This window comes from Tasmannia lanceolata, unplaced genomic scaffold (assembly GCF_043159265.1).
Source record: "Tasmannia lanceolata isolate RefF3 unplaced genomic scaffold, GAP_Taslan_0.1 ptg000005l, whole genome shotgun sequence".
In the NCBI taxonomy this organism is placed as follows: domain Eukaryota; kingdom Viridiplantae; phylum Streptophyta; class Magnoliopsida; order Canellales; family Winteraceae; genus Tasmannia; species Tasmannia lanceolata.
Genome location: NW_027518682.1, coordinates 18,396,331 through 18,411,225, shown reverse-complemented (window position 1 = coordinate 18,411,225; position 14,895 = coordinate 18,396,331). Strand labels below are relative to the sequence as shown.

Sequence of the window (14,895 nt, the reverse complement as noted above, 5' to 3'; positions counted from 1 at the left end):
GAGCCCAACCGTTCATGTTGGAGAGAGACCAGTTTGGAGTTGTGTTGTACTGGGATGTCACTGCACAAAAAATAACTTAAACAAACCCTATAATTAATGATGGTCTTCCTCTAAATTAACCATAGTCACATTATTTCTCTCTAAATTGTGGATTGAAAAAAAATCCCCAGAGAAAAATATTCAATCGAATTTTTCTTCTTGCGATCCAAATAGGACCTGATCGAGCTTTTCAGAAGCTTCTCTATTACTTACACTCCCAGTGCTCAATAGTAGGGCTGCAACTCGAGCCGGGTTTTACCCGACCCGACCCGAAAATAACCTGGGTCGGGTTCAGGTTTCATGGGTTTCGGGTCGAGCCGGTTGAGCATTCAAAAGCCCGCATGAATCTCGGGTCGAGCCGGGTTTGAAGGGGCCCGACCCGACCCGACCCGAGTTACATAAGTTATAGTATGTACATTTTTTTCTTTTGTTAGTTACAAGTTAAAAGTGAAAACCCACGCACCCACTGTTATTGTATGTGAGTGTAATTTTTGCTTCTATGAGTTGAGTTGATTCAAGCGTTTGATTTAGCATTGTTTGGTTGTAATTACAACATTGTTTGATTACGGCATTGTTTGATTCAAGTGTAATGTGAGTGTAATTACATCATTGTTTGAGTCAAGTGTAATGTGAGTGTAATTTCTGCTTCTATGAGTTGAGTTGCCTTGCCAAACAAGAATTTTCCTTAAAAAATTGCGTCAACATGAAAAAACCCGACCCGACCCGAGATTTATCATGGGTAGGGCTGGGTTTAGGAATCGTGGGTTTTCCGAAAAAAAACCCGACCCGATCCGACCCGACCCGAGATATTTCTCGGGTAGGGTTGGGTTCTCCAAAACCCACCCGCCCGACCCGAGTTGCAGCCCTACTCAATAGGGTGGACTTCATGAATCAAAAGAGATAAAGAAATAAGGAAACATTTAATTTATGGTCAGTTTGGGTGTGCAAGCGAATTGCATCTGGCTTGAAAAAACAAAAACGGAGTTGTTTAGATGTTTACACACACATAAACAAATGAATGAGAACATGATGGGGAATGATATTTCCCCCCTCTGACGGATAAAATCCCCCCGTCAACTCAACTCAACTCAACAAAGCCTTTGTCCCAAACTAGTTGGGGTCGGCTAAATGAATCCTTTAGAAGAATTTCATGAAGAATGTGAAAGGAATCTATCCTGCTCTAATCCTGGCTCTAGTTGGGTTCTTCTACGTGGATCATTTTCTTCCATTCTATCATATCCAAGTCATGTTCTTTGTTATGTTCTTAGCTATCAATCAAGTCTTTCCTCACTGTTTCTACCAAAGTTGTTTTTATCTGCCCCTACCTCTTTTTACTCCATCAATTTGGAGTGAGTCACCTCGTCTCACTGGAGCATTCAAAGGCCTACATTGGATATGTCCAAACCATCTTACGAGGTGCTCTCTCATCTTCTCCTCAATTGGTGCCGCGCCGACCTTTATGACTAAAGAGATAAAAATAGAGAATCAAAACCAAGAGCTTAAAACTAGGGTCCCACGATAGCACATAAATGAATGAGAACACTCATTTAGACCCAGTTGGTTTTGGATTCTGAAAATCAATTTTGAGTCTAAAACTAATTATTGTATGAGGAAAATGATTGTACACTCGACCGTACCTAAAGTTAGGTACGGTAGAGTGCCAAATCACATGGGTCCCCCATTTTTTGTGGGCATCTAAACCATTCATTTGCAAGGCCCCATCATAGATAGGGTGCATACCAAAAATGAGCACCATTGAATCATTCTAACCCCTCCAAAACTGGAGGCCAAAATGGGCAGATTTGTGGACAAACACTGTCTGTCCATTTTGGCCTCCACAAATGGATGGGTTAGGATGATCCTATGGAGCTGATTTTTGGTATGCACCCTATCTATGATGGGGCCTTGCAAATGAATGGTTTAGATGCTCACCAAAAATGTGGGACCCATGTGATTTGGCACTCTACCGTACCTAACTTTAGGTACGGTCGAGCGTACAATCTTATTCCTCTTATTGTATTCAAATTGTACTTAATTTCAAGTCCAATAATCAATTTTGGACTCAATATCATTTCTTATAATCCAAAACAAAGAGAGCCTTAGGGACCATTTGGGTACACCTAAAATTGGAAAAATTAAAATAAAAAAGACATATTGTCTAAATGCAAGCTTTTTTTCATAATGTTTGACTTTCCTGAGAATATATGATCCTTTCCTGAGAAATGATGTTTTACGCAGATTTGATAGATGAGATCCGTGACCTCGTGGTTGGTCATGATGTCCATTCAGCACGTTCGTTACTCGGCTAAGAGCGACGCTGGTCCACCAGCAAGGAGCGGAGTGAATCAGGCGTCCTCCGTGATTTGTATTTTCTTTGTTTTTGTCCTTGGTTTATATTTCTTCCCATCTTCTCAATCTTGGGGCTTGCTCTTCTTTTAAATATAAATTTACCATTTAAAAAAATAATCTATCATCCTTTCCTTTTATTTCTATATCAGGTACATCCAAATGGGCCCATATTTGGATACAAAGATTTTATAATCTAGGGGTTGAGCCTCTAGCTCATGTAAAGACTATGTTCTTCAACACTGAGGTCAGAGGTTCAATCCCATGTTACCCACCAAGAAAAAGATTTTATCATCCATGATTGTAAAATCCTAGATTTCACAAGCTAAAACCTGGATTTTATAAGCTAAAACATGGATTGTACATTTTAAGGACTGTAAAATTCATGTCTTGGCTTATAAAATCCACATAACCAAATGGCCCCTTAGGGATCATCAGGAGGCGAGCTACATGATTTTGGTCCCACGTTACGTGGACTTACCATCCGTTAGATTGTCACTACAAAAGTCAATAGTACTCTAACTTCTCTGCGCAATCTTAAAGATGCCTTCTTGATAAAGGTTCTAGGATCATCCAATTACATGGGGATGAGCTGAAATGGGCTAAGCTTGTGGTCGGTTCACCAGTTCGAGGAATTCGATTATGTACATGTGACTTGTGACACGAATGAGTCGTGGAACTATATCTTCCATTCATTGTTTTTCCCCTTTTTTTGTCTTTTGTTTTTATTTTTCTTCTTCAAGTCGATGGAAATAGACAACATGATAGTTAGGTTTTTTAGTTTTTTTAATTATTGCTAAGCTTTATTCTTTAGGAGATGGGTTACAATGCATAGAATATTTATATTTATTTAGACCATATAAATTATAACATAATATATATTAGTAGATTCCTTCAATCTATTTGTTTTGTATGTTATCTATATATTTTATGAAGGAAAGTGATTGTGCGCCGAGTGCCCAAACACACGGGTCCCACATTTTTGTGGTGATCCAAACCATTCATTTGCAAGGTCCTATCATAGATAGGTGTGTATCAAAAATCAGGTCCATTGGATCATCCTAACCCCTCCAAAAGTGGAGGGCAAAATGGGCGGATTTGTGGACAAACAGTGTCTGTCCATTTTGCCCTCCACGTTTGTATGAGTTAGGATGATCCTATGGACCTGTTTTTTGGTACACACCCTATCTACGATGGGGCCTTACAAATGAATGCATTGGATCACCCCTCCAAATATGGGACACGTGTTTTGGGCATTCGAGCGCACAATCACTTTCCTCATTTTTTATAGCTCTAAAGAAATTTATATTTATGACTAGGGAATGTCACACAAAGTCATTCAAAAAAAAAAAATCATTATATATGTGCATGTGTGAGAGGAATGCAAAATTGCAAGGCGCCCTAACAAAAACTGAGTCACAAGGGCACCTCATTGGATGCATGTCACACCCAACCATTTTTATCATTCCTTTAATATTGTATTTTTCTGAGCCGTGATAATCCCTTCACTCAATGGTGTGAAAATGAACAGTTTAAACGAAAAATATACAATAGTCCAGGTTCAACAGGCAAAAGTCCATCAACAGGACAGTTAAGATGATATGAACTATGGGACTTTTGTGTCCAATCCATGGGGCCTACGAGGTGAATGAATGGATCATCATACAAGTGGACATGTCTGCCATGGAGAATGGATGTTGCTCCTAGAAAACCCTTCGTACAAAGTAGAAAATGACTAAGCATACAAGGGCGCGCACCCTCGAGATCAATGCTGACGATCAAGTTTTGGGTCTTTCGACCCATAAAAAAAAAAAAATTTGGGTCTCACATGGGGACAATGCATATGTAATCCAGACCATTGATCTGGTAGAACAACATGAAGCGAAGCAACCTAGAGAGTCTTAGTCTCATGTTTAAACAACAACATCTCATGTGTAAGATGAAGGGCTACAAAAATCAATGCTTTAGATTTTCTTGGCAGAACCTTAAGCAAAGCTTGATGGATATCAAGGATCTAGGATCATTAAATCAAGGTGTTCTCAATGAAATTTGGCTGAACTTTGATCAACCAGCCTACCAAAGGATTCCAGAGATGCGACCAATTGTGTATTCCTTATATTCATAATAAATAATGTTGTTTTATTTTTATGTTTTTAAGGAAAAAGGAGGTTTAGTGTTTTCTTTTCCTTGTATTTTGATGGGTTAGAGACAAGGTTTTAGTTACTCAGGAAGCCCGTGAAGTACCAATCCAAGATAAATGTAATGTGAAGATGACACATATCATGATGGTGGGCTACAAATTGTCTCTTAGCAAGCAAGGAATCGTTTGCCAACTTGAAGCTTTCATTATCTGACTTGCCTTGTCATATAATCCTTTTTTATTCTCTATCTCCCCATTCCTCTTCCTCATCTACTATTGCCGTTGTCAATTCATAAAAGAAGAATAAACGACCATTGAGGGTGGGTATTGACAAGAAAAGATTGGGGATAAAGATAACCAAATGACTCGAAAGATAAAAGAGTTCTTATCTTCATAGTGCACACAAGATAGAGGTGTTTAAAGACTGCATGTTCTGAAGTAAAAATTTTCATATAGCAACAAAAGAGAGTTGTGTCGGGGATGTGAGAGTAATGCACTAGCAACAAGATCATAAGGTTGCTAACTTTTTGATGGGATTTGTCAACTTCTTGGAGCCAAGCATGGGTTTGAAACAGACGTTTTGGTTTGAAGGGACAACCACGCATCCAACCCACATTAAAAAAAAAAAAAAAAAAAACTACAGATAAATAAATTGCGTGGACGATTTTTGGTTCTGTAGAATCAAAGCATGGAGGTGTCTTGCAGTTTTCACTACAATTAAAATGCCTACAATAGTCCTATAGTATAGTCCGTGTTAGAATATATCTGATCTCACATGATCTGACCGTTAAATCATGCGGGTGTTAGGTAGTTAAGTTAAGAGTATAATCACTAGTTAAAGTTAATTGTAATCATCTAAGACCAGAGGAAAAATAGACTCGAATTGAAAATAGATTGAGTTGATTCAAATCCAATGAGTGATCGATAAAGGGTGGCTTAAGAGATAAATCCCATTTGAATAGCGAGTTGAGTCCACTCAGATGAGTTTCAAGTTGACTCGAAAAGTTTTAGTACTATGTTGTTTATTCAGAGAATGATATTTTCCATCTTATTGAAAATAAAATAGTGCACATTAATATTGGCTTCGTGGAGTGGAGTCGACCACAAAGCTAGCAGTTTTGGATGCATGCAAAGGGGACCCTTTGACAGTGCCAATGGTACAATCGATATATGTAAATGGCACCCTAACACAATTTTACTTATGCTCATGTAATATTCCTGAATGGCACCCTTGCAAAAACCGGCTGCAAAGGCGACCCCATCGGTTCATCTCAACAATGTTCATTTATAAAGACATTGAAAAATATGAAAATGGTACCCGCAAATAAATTAAAGAAACAATAAATGCACTTTGTTGAGAAGAACCGACACGAGCGCACGGAGACACCCTTCAGTTTATCATATAGATGAGCCCAACTCATCTTTTCCTCTATTACTTAATCACCTGACAAAATCCATTACAATTCCCAAAAAGCTCTCGATCAACAACCAATTAAAAAGGAAAGACAATATACTTCCATGTTTACAACGGTTGTGATCAAGCTTGTTAACAAAGTCTCTTCTGCGATCAAGGTGAATCTTTGAGGTCTCTTGTGGGTGTATTTGCATTTTTTGTGTCTATTGCTTAATCGATCTCTTCACTAGAAATCGTTAATAATCTCATTTTCGGAAGCTTCAATCCAAACTGTTTACTTCGAAAAAAAATATGGGAAAATTACCAATGGGGGACAAACATTAGGCAGAATTATCAACTGGACCCAGGCTTTTCAGAAATTACCAAAGGGGGACAAAATCTGTCTTTTCAGTAAAAGCTGGACGAAAATACCCTTTGGCATATAAAACACTTTTTGACTTTGGAAGGGGGTTTTCAAGTCTCTCGATTGGGGTTATTAGGTATCAAAATGGGGTTACCAATTTCAGAACGGGGTTTTCAAGTCCCTGAAAATTGACCGAAAGTTCTGGAGTTTTGAAAGAGGGTTTTCAAGTCTTTAGGAATGGGGTTATCTAGTATAAAAAATGGGGTTACCAATTTCTGAATGGGCTTATCAAGTCCTTGAAAATTGGCCGAGGGTATTGGAGTTTTGGAATGGGGTTTTCAAATCTCTAGGATTGGGGTTATCAAGTATCAAAATGGGGTTACCAATAACCCCAATCGTAGAGATTTGAAAACCCCATTCTGAAATTGGTAACCCCATTTTGATACCTAATAACCCCAATCGTAGAGACTTGAAAACCCCCTTCCAAAGTCAAAACGTGTTTTATATGCCAAAGGGTATTTTCGTCCAGCTTTTACTGAAAAGACAGATTTTGTCCCCCATTGGTAATTTCTGAAAAGCCTGGGTCCAATTGATAATTCTGCCTAATGTTTGTCCCCCATTGGTAATTGGAGGGGGTGGAATTCTCATTTCCATATTTTATTATCTCTCTCTTGACTTCGATCTTCTCTTGAATTCTTGTTTCGCAACCAAACTGTTCTTGTAAAATGAAGGGGAAAAAATATACATTGACCAAGCTTTTTTCCTTGGCTTTTGCTTTTTTCTGTGTAGGTGAGATGGAAACCCTGGCCTCAACATTGCACCTTCTGCACTGCAAAGAGGTTGAAAAATGCACACCCAAATTCATATGGAAGAAGAGTGTGATGTCATTTTACAAGTAAAAAACAAAAATCATGTTTGATTTTCTTGATTTGGGTGTAAATTAAAAAAGCCATGGAAATGATTTTAGTCCTTTTGGCTTGGATCATGGGCATCCTATGAAGTGGGCCCCACTGTACCTTTGGATAAATACTGACTTTACGCCCACAAACCATATAAAATCTCATTATATTGTTACATGGAGATTAATTAAGAGTAGTACCTAATTCCCACACTCAATTTATCGTACAAAATTGCTAAATTGCTGTACCATAAAAATATGAAAAAGACCATATAATTTTACACACACACACACGGCATCACATACGAAAGTCATTCGAGGAGGAGAAAGAAAATCTCTCTTTTCTATCTAGACCAAACACGTGTTCGTTAGATCACCCAGATGGGCCCCACCATTCATGGCCCATCCATTTCCAGACTTCCAGTTCAGCATTCAAAGGTTTTAAATTTCAGTTTCGGTACCGATTTTGGACCCCATCGAATTCTGAAATTTATGGCCGTATTTCGCGAAATTTGGAATTTCGCCAAATTTTGGTTTTGGTCCCACCGAAATCCGAAATTCGACCGAAATTTAAAACAATGCATTCAAATAATAATCTAGAGGAGACCGAAATAGTTTTTACTTTTTATACTACAACCGCGAAAACGTAACGTCCACATCAGAAGACGGTTATGCCACGTGTATAATGGCGATGACAAAAATTCATTTAAAAAAGCATAAACATGAAGGTGAAAATTTGAAAATGGGATAAATAGAGAGCGGGCCAGCGGGGACCGCAAATGATTTAGACTTACGAATTACTGAAATCGGAGAAAAGAACAAATCTTCCATAAAGAGAGCGAGAAATGTTGACGTGGAAATCCTACCCTACTCATGTGGGGCCCACGAGAAATCCCAGATTAGAACAGGCTACCCAATGGGAAGACACACATTAGGATGCACATTTCTCGCTCAGCCAATCAGGAACGAGATAAGGCCAAGTGTGGGCCCCAAAGCGAGATCCCAAAAGCGCTCTTGGCAGAGTAAAAGCGCGAGGTGGGTCCCACTAACCCCGCCATTGCTAATATTGCCCTTCCCCTCTAAATAAGGAGCCTCGATATTTCCCTGTTAAGTTTCGTTTGGTCTCGACTCGTTCTCGACTCGGTGGAATAGAGAGAAAGAGAGATGAGCTCGGAGAAACGAGCTGCGAACGCGATCGGTGCCAAGACGGCTAGAGCCTGTGAATCCTGCATGCGGAAGCGAGCGCGGTGGTACTGCGCCGCAGATGAAGCCTACCTTTGCCAAGGGTGCGACTCGTCCATCCACTCGGCTAACCCGTTGGCACGCAGGCACGAGCGAGTTCGACTCAAGACCGCGTCTCTCAAGCTTGAAGATTCAATGGAGTCTTTTCCTGCATGGCACCATGGGTTCACACGTAAAGCCCGCACCCCTCGTCAAGCCAAGCCCAACTCGCTCTTACCTCCGGCTAAGGCCGAGTCATCTCCTAACCCGCTACTCGTTCCCGAACTCGGCTCCGATGACCCGGATGACTCGGAAGAGCAGCTTCTCTACCGGGTCCCGATCTTCGACCCAGTTGTGGAAGAATTCTGCACGTCCATGAATGCTACCGCTATCGCGGTTGAAGAATCCAAGCCGTTGATCTTGCCGGATTATACTGAGGCAACAACGGGCGGTGGGGATACGTTACCGGGCTTTCTTCCGTCGGACGTGGATTTGGCGGAATTTGCTGCTGATGTGGAGAGCTTACTTGGCAGGGGTCTGGATGATGACACCTTCTGCATGGAAGGGTTGGGTTTGTTGGATTCAAAGGAGGATGAGATGGGCTGTTGTTTTGATAGTGGAAGGGTGAAGGTGGAGGAGGATGACGTGGAGGGAGCTGCTGCATGCCACGTGGATGTTGACATGGATCTTTCGAGGGACAAACTAGAGCTTGAATTCGACTATGACATACCTACTGTGGGGGAGGAGGAGGAGGAGAAGGGGGCCGCGGCCATGGAGGCGATGAATAATGGTTATTCAGAGGGGAAGAGGATCTCTCTAAGGCTCGATTATAAGGCGGTCATGGTGGCTTGGGCTAGCAAGGGATCGCCATGGACAACCGGGGAGCGGCCCCACTTCAACCTTGAAGATGGGTGGCCTGATTACGTGGTAAGTTGCCATTATTTTGTGGTATGGGATAATTTGTTAGCAAAATAGGGTTAAACTGATAAAAAGTTCATTATGGGGGAATCAAAACTTCAGAAAAAAAAATCGTTAAATTATCAATGGAGTCTTATTCTCTGCGAAAGTTCTTCCTCATGGGTGAATCTTATTCTCTCCTGATCAAGAAAAAAGTCAGTATGGGTGAATTATATTCCCTTATGAAGAGGCTAAAGTTCATAATGGGTGAATATCATTCCCTTAATTATAAGTAAAAATTCACCAAAGATGAAATTTATTCATTTGTGATTAATTCAATACAAGTTAGTCTTATTTTCTTATGACTAATTAAGCAAAATTGGAGGATTTTATTCCCTTGGTGATTGGGCTAGAATTTACTAAAAGTGGCTCTTGTTTCTTTACAACTAATGCCATGTTTCTTTCTACATAAAATGGGCATAAAAAAAAACATAATGCCCATTTTTAAGAGGGCGTAAAACAAAATTTACACCCATTTTAAGTGAAATTTTGGGTGTAAAATTTGTTTTACTCCCAATTTATGTGGAGCCTTAGTGGAAAATTTGGGTGTAAATTTGATTTACGCCCATTTGACATCAAAAGTCGAAAGAAATAGAACCTAGGGGAAAGTTCATTATTTGTGCATCTTATCTTGTTATATCTTTTTTAATTTTAATCAAGCAAAAGTTTGTTATGGGTGAATCTTATCAATTTTCAAAATTTCAGGGTGCATGTGCCACGAATTTTCATTCGTATTACAACAACATGGGGGGCATTGGAGGACAAATGATGGCCGGCGATGGAGGAAGGGAGGCAAGAGTAACTAGGTATAGAGAGAAGCGTAGAACACGGCTCTTCTCAAAGAAGATCAGGTATGAGGTTCGCAAATTGAATGCCGAAAAGAGGCCGAGGATGAAAGGTCGATTCGTGAAGAGGGTGTCTTTCACTGGAACTGGTTTTCCATACTAAATGTTAGGCACAAGTGACCTTGACAACTCTGCAAATAGGAAGTTTGCATGTTTGGCTCCAAGAATGGCAAGAGAGTAGGTTTTTTTATGTGCGTCTAAGATAAATAAAACTAATTAACTACCTCTCGACTCTGTCTTTGACCCCTACAATCTATTTCTCTTATTTCTCATGTACAAAAGTAGAGTTATAGAATGCTTAACTCTAGCCTCAAGGAGTCCTAATGGCTTTCAATGTTTAAATGCATTACAGCATTCTCTCTCTCTCTCTCTCTCTCTCTCTCTCTCTCTCTCTCTCTCTCTCTCTCTCTCTCTCTCAAAAGAAGAATTAAATCCTAGGACCTTAGAAAGAGAGGGATTTTTATTAATCATAGATCTTGGATGATTAAGAATCAATCCTAATAGCACGTACTTATATTGAGCACTTAAGGGATAAACAAGAAATGATATAAACATAAGATTTAGAGAGAGATAATCATGATCAAGTCGAGTTGTCTAATGTAAACAATTACCTAATCCACCACACAAACAATCCATCGGTCATATCTTACAAGATCTGATATATTCTATATTTTCCCAATTGTAGACAAGAATTTCAATGTCTATTATTGCAAATTCATAAAGATGTGCTCAATACATATCAACATCATGTCTGCCTTAAAGCCCCCTATTGCTATTATTAGATGTGTTGAAAATATTTTTGCCAATTTTTTGTGGCGGACCACGAAGCGCATCAAGAAGCATCATTGGGTTGCATGGGAGAACCTATGTAAGCAAAAAGAGGAAGGAGGCCTTGAACAAATCCTTGAAGGATTTTAGTAACACTTTCAGGATCAAGAATATCCATAACTTGCGCAAAAAGCCGAATATTTGGAGTGAATTCATAGAGTCTTGATACTTAAAAGGAAAAAACTTTTACTTAGTTGAAGGAAAAGGAGGTGTTGGAAAGAATCCATATCTTAAGAAGCCCAAATATGATTCTTAAGAGTGTTGGATAAAATAGACGGATCAGATTTCTACAGATCTTATAAAAAATTAATGAAAGAATGCTATATGGCTTAGTTGAACCCAAAACACATTACTTGAAACGAAAACATGTTACTTGACCTCAAAACAGTGCAAGTCGAAGCCAAAAATCCATGTATTGTAAATTAAACCATAATTGAAATAAAACATGGAAAACATATTGCACTTATCTCTTTTGATGGAAAAACGTTTGGAAAAAACCAGATTCGAAGAGAGAAGGCTGAGTCGTGCCACTGGTCACTCTCCTTAAGAATCGTATCCGCCCCCTACCGGTGCAACCGGGATCCGCGAATCGACGCTCCAAGATAAAACAGCCAAATATGGCTCCAGTCCACGTGCAATCGCTGACTGGTCCACCCAGAACCACCTTAGAACTGTGCTCAGACACATAAGGAACATAAGGAAGGAAATGAAGCAAAACCAGAAAACATAAACCTTTTTCTGTGTAAACCTCTTTCTTTTTCTATTGGCAAAAGCGACCCCAAACGTAGACCCCAAAAATTCTTAGCCTTACCCAAATCGTATTCTCTTCTCCTTTTTATAGACACCAAAGTGTCAGTTGGAAAGAGCCACCATTTATAGGTATTAATGTTGAGAAAAGCCACCATTAAGAGCCTTGAACGTTTCTCTTCCAACATTCATATTTGTGACCGTTGAAGATGAAACGGTTTTGCAACTTTAATATGTGTTATTATCATAACCATTTAGCAATTAATGGGGTAAAATGAAAACCGTTTTGGGCATTAAAAAGAATCTTTTCATTTAAAAAAAACACTCAAAAGTCACTAGCTTTTGAAATAAGAGGGAAATCAAAATTTGAATCTTTTCCTCTAAATTTTAAAGAAAATGCAAAAATCACTTTTGGCTTTTCAAATTCTTTAAAATTTCCAACAGTAGGGAATTCCAAACAATAGAAGGGTATGTTACATATGAAAGAACACTGGTCTAGTAGTAGCATGCGGATCATTGGCAAAGGTAGTGTTGCATTCTCAACTGATAATTGGTTTGGTAGGTCTCCTCTTAAAAAAATTTCTACTAATGTGACCGATTTAAATGTGAAGCTCAGTGTAAATGATATGATAAATAACATAGGTGAATGAAATCTTTCTCATCCTCCACAAGGAGTCATAGATGCCATTAATACTTTCACGGTGAAACTTTCTTATCGAAAAGATGAACTAATTTGGTCGCTCAATAACTAAGGTAATATTTCTACAAAGTCTGCATGGAATTTGGTGAGGCTCTTTCTACTAATGTGACTTATTTAAATGTGAAGCTCGAAGTAAATGATATGGTAAATAACATAGGTGAATGAAATCTTTCTCATCTTCCACAAGGAGTCATAGATGCCATTAATACTTTCACAGTGAAACTTTCTTATCGAGAAGATGAACTAATTTGGTTGCTCCATAACTAAGGTAATTTTTCTACAAGTCTGCATGTAATTTGGTGAGGAATAAGGAGCCAAAAAAGGTGGCCGAGCTTCATTTGGGAAAACCTTTTGACTAAAATATGTTATTTCATTTGGAAAATTTTAATGAAAGCCGTCCTAGTTGATAATAGATTGAAGGATATTTTTATCTCTGTTTCATCCATGTGTACTTCTTGTGCTTGATCGTAGGAAGAGGATCTTGACCATGTTTTTGTGGATAATGATATGGCTATAAGCTATATGGGGCTATTTCGCCTCATACTTACATGTGCCTATGATTGAAAATCAAGCCATAAATACAAGGCTAATTTAATGGTTTGACATATCTAAGAGGAAAGTAAAACATATTTTGAGTTTGCTTTGAAAGGCATCCCATCGATCAGTCATCACTTGGAAGATATGGAAGGAAAGATGCACTAGACGCAGGAAGGTAAGGCCGAACCCATAAATATTATTATCAAGGCGGCGATGGTATGGATAAAAACTCTTGCTAGCTCTTTTAAGACTTCTTTAGATTGCTCACCGATCGAAGTTTGGTCCCTTGGGGCTATTGATATGATGCCTAACCCAGTGAAAATTCCAAGGATGTGTCAAGTGAAGTAGATTAGGTCCAAGAAGAATGAGTTCAGATAGGATACGGATAGTACCTCCAAAGGCAATCCTGGCTTATCAGGTGGAGGTGGGGGTGGGGGGGGGGAAGGGGACATAAGAAATCATAAAGGTGAGATTTTATTTGCTTTTTCTCATTTTTATGATAATGACACTAACTTGCAGGTAGATAGAGACTATAAGTATGTTAGATGGGCTGAGACACTATAAAGTATCTGGTTTATCTAACATTTGACTTGAAGCAGACAGTAAAACCTTGATCGATTTGACAACTTCAAGCTTTCTTTTTTTTTTGATTAGTTACTTCAAGCTTTAGTTCTAGGGTAGAGGTCGAAAGTGTTGCATCAATTCAAAGAAGCTAATCAGGTTGCTGACTCTATTGGCAATTTTGCCTGTAAAAGAAAAGAGAATCTGGAACGACCCTCCTAGCCGATGTGACTCTTTGGGTATCCCTAGTATTCGTTGTAAGTATTTTTCCTCTTATTTTGGATTTGAGGTAAGGTGGTATGTCCCCGGCTCTCTTGTCTATCAATAACATTTCATGAGGACCCAGGTTCCTAGATTGGTGAGAGAGGGAGAATATGAGTGAGTTGAGAGAGAGAGAGAGGGAGAGAGAGAGAGAGAGAGAGAATTCTCTTCATGGGGTTTTCTATTGTGGTGATAAATTGGGAGGGGATCTTCTTCTCTCTCTTTTTCTCTTTGTTATTATGTAAGGTCTTTGTTGAAAATCCAAAGTAAAAAGGCTGAGGTCTGTGAGATACCGATTATTCTTTTTATTTATTTCTTATATATAGTAGAAGATTGTGTTCTTGCCTGTGGATACAAGCATCTCGGCGAACTACATAAAATCTTGATCTGTGCATGTTGTGGTTTGTTCCTTTCTATTACTTTGTGCGTGACTGGATCGCATATTTTGCCTGCCAGATTTTTCCTGCATCAAAGACAATATCAGAATAGGTAAGTCGTTCAACGCTACAACGCGGGCAATCTTTCATGGCATCAGAGTCGCGGTCGTTGATCAACCCCAAGTATTTAACAACAGACCGCTTCCTCTCTATCTCTCTAGATTCTATCAATACAATAGGTATGATCTAAACTAGTCTTTCTTCTCCTTTCATATTTCACCCTTTAGACATATCATCCAAAAACTAGTCTGCCCTTCCCATTGCCAACATCTCCATCTTTGTCCATCTGAAGTTGGACGGAACCAACTATTACCTCGAGGGAGATCAGTTGGAGTCTATACTCATAATCACCGATCTCTCATGTTGGTTTAAGTGCAATACTTACATCTGTATCAGACTTAACATTTAGAATGTGCCAGTGGTGCCCTATATTACTCGAAACTTAGTGTCAATTTCCACAATAATTAACAAAGTTACTGTCAAATTCCAAATTAACAAAGTTACTGTTCATCTCGACAGAATTTTTTTCACAGGGCTTCTCTATTAAGGATTTCATACAGAGAATTAGTCGCTAGCGGGACCTCTCAAGGGTGCATGACTTAGTACTCTCACCGAGACTCT

At 39.1% G+C, this 14,895-nt stretch overlaps 1 protein-coding gene across 1 annotated transcript; it reads left to right on the top strand.

Annotated features, from left to right (window-relative positions):
- Positions 1–8,266: 8,266 nt before the first annotated feature.
- Positions 8,267–10,566, top strand: LOC143877815 (zinc finger protein CONSTANS-LIKE 16-like). Its single transcript, XM_077380058.1, has 2 exons — positions 8,267–9,328; positions 10,064–10,566. Exons 1-2 carry the CDS (start codon positions 8,345–8,347, stop codon positions 10,304–10,306), a joined length of 1,227 nt encoding a protein of 408 aa, XP_077236173.1. The 5' UTR covers positions 8,267–8,344; the 3' UTR covers positions 10,307–10,566.
- The last annotated feature ends 4,329 nt before the right edge of the window (positions 10,567–14,895 follow it).

Excerpts from the sequence above, each read along its gene's own strand:
- LOC143877815 (XM_077380058.1), top strand. The coding sequence starts at position 8,345 with ATGAGCTCGGAGAAACGAGCTGCGAACGCGATCGGTGCCAAGACGGCT. Across the intron at positions 9,329-10,063 it reads ATGGGTGGCCTGATTACGTG|GGTGCATGTGCCACGAATTT; the intron begins GTAAGTTGCCAT and ends TCAAAATTTCAG.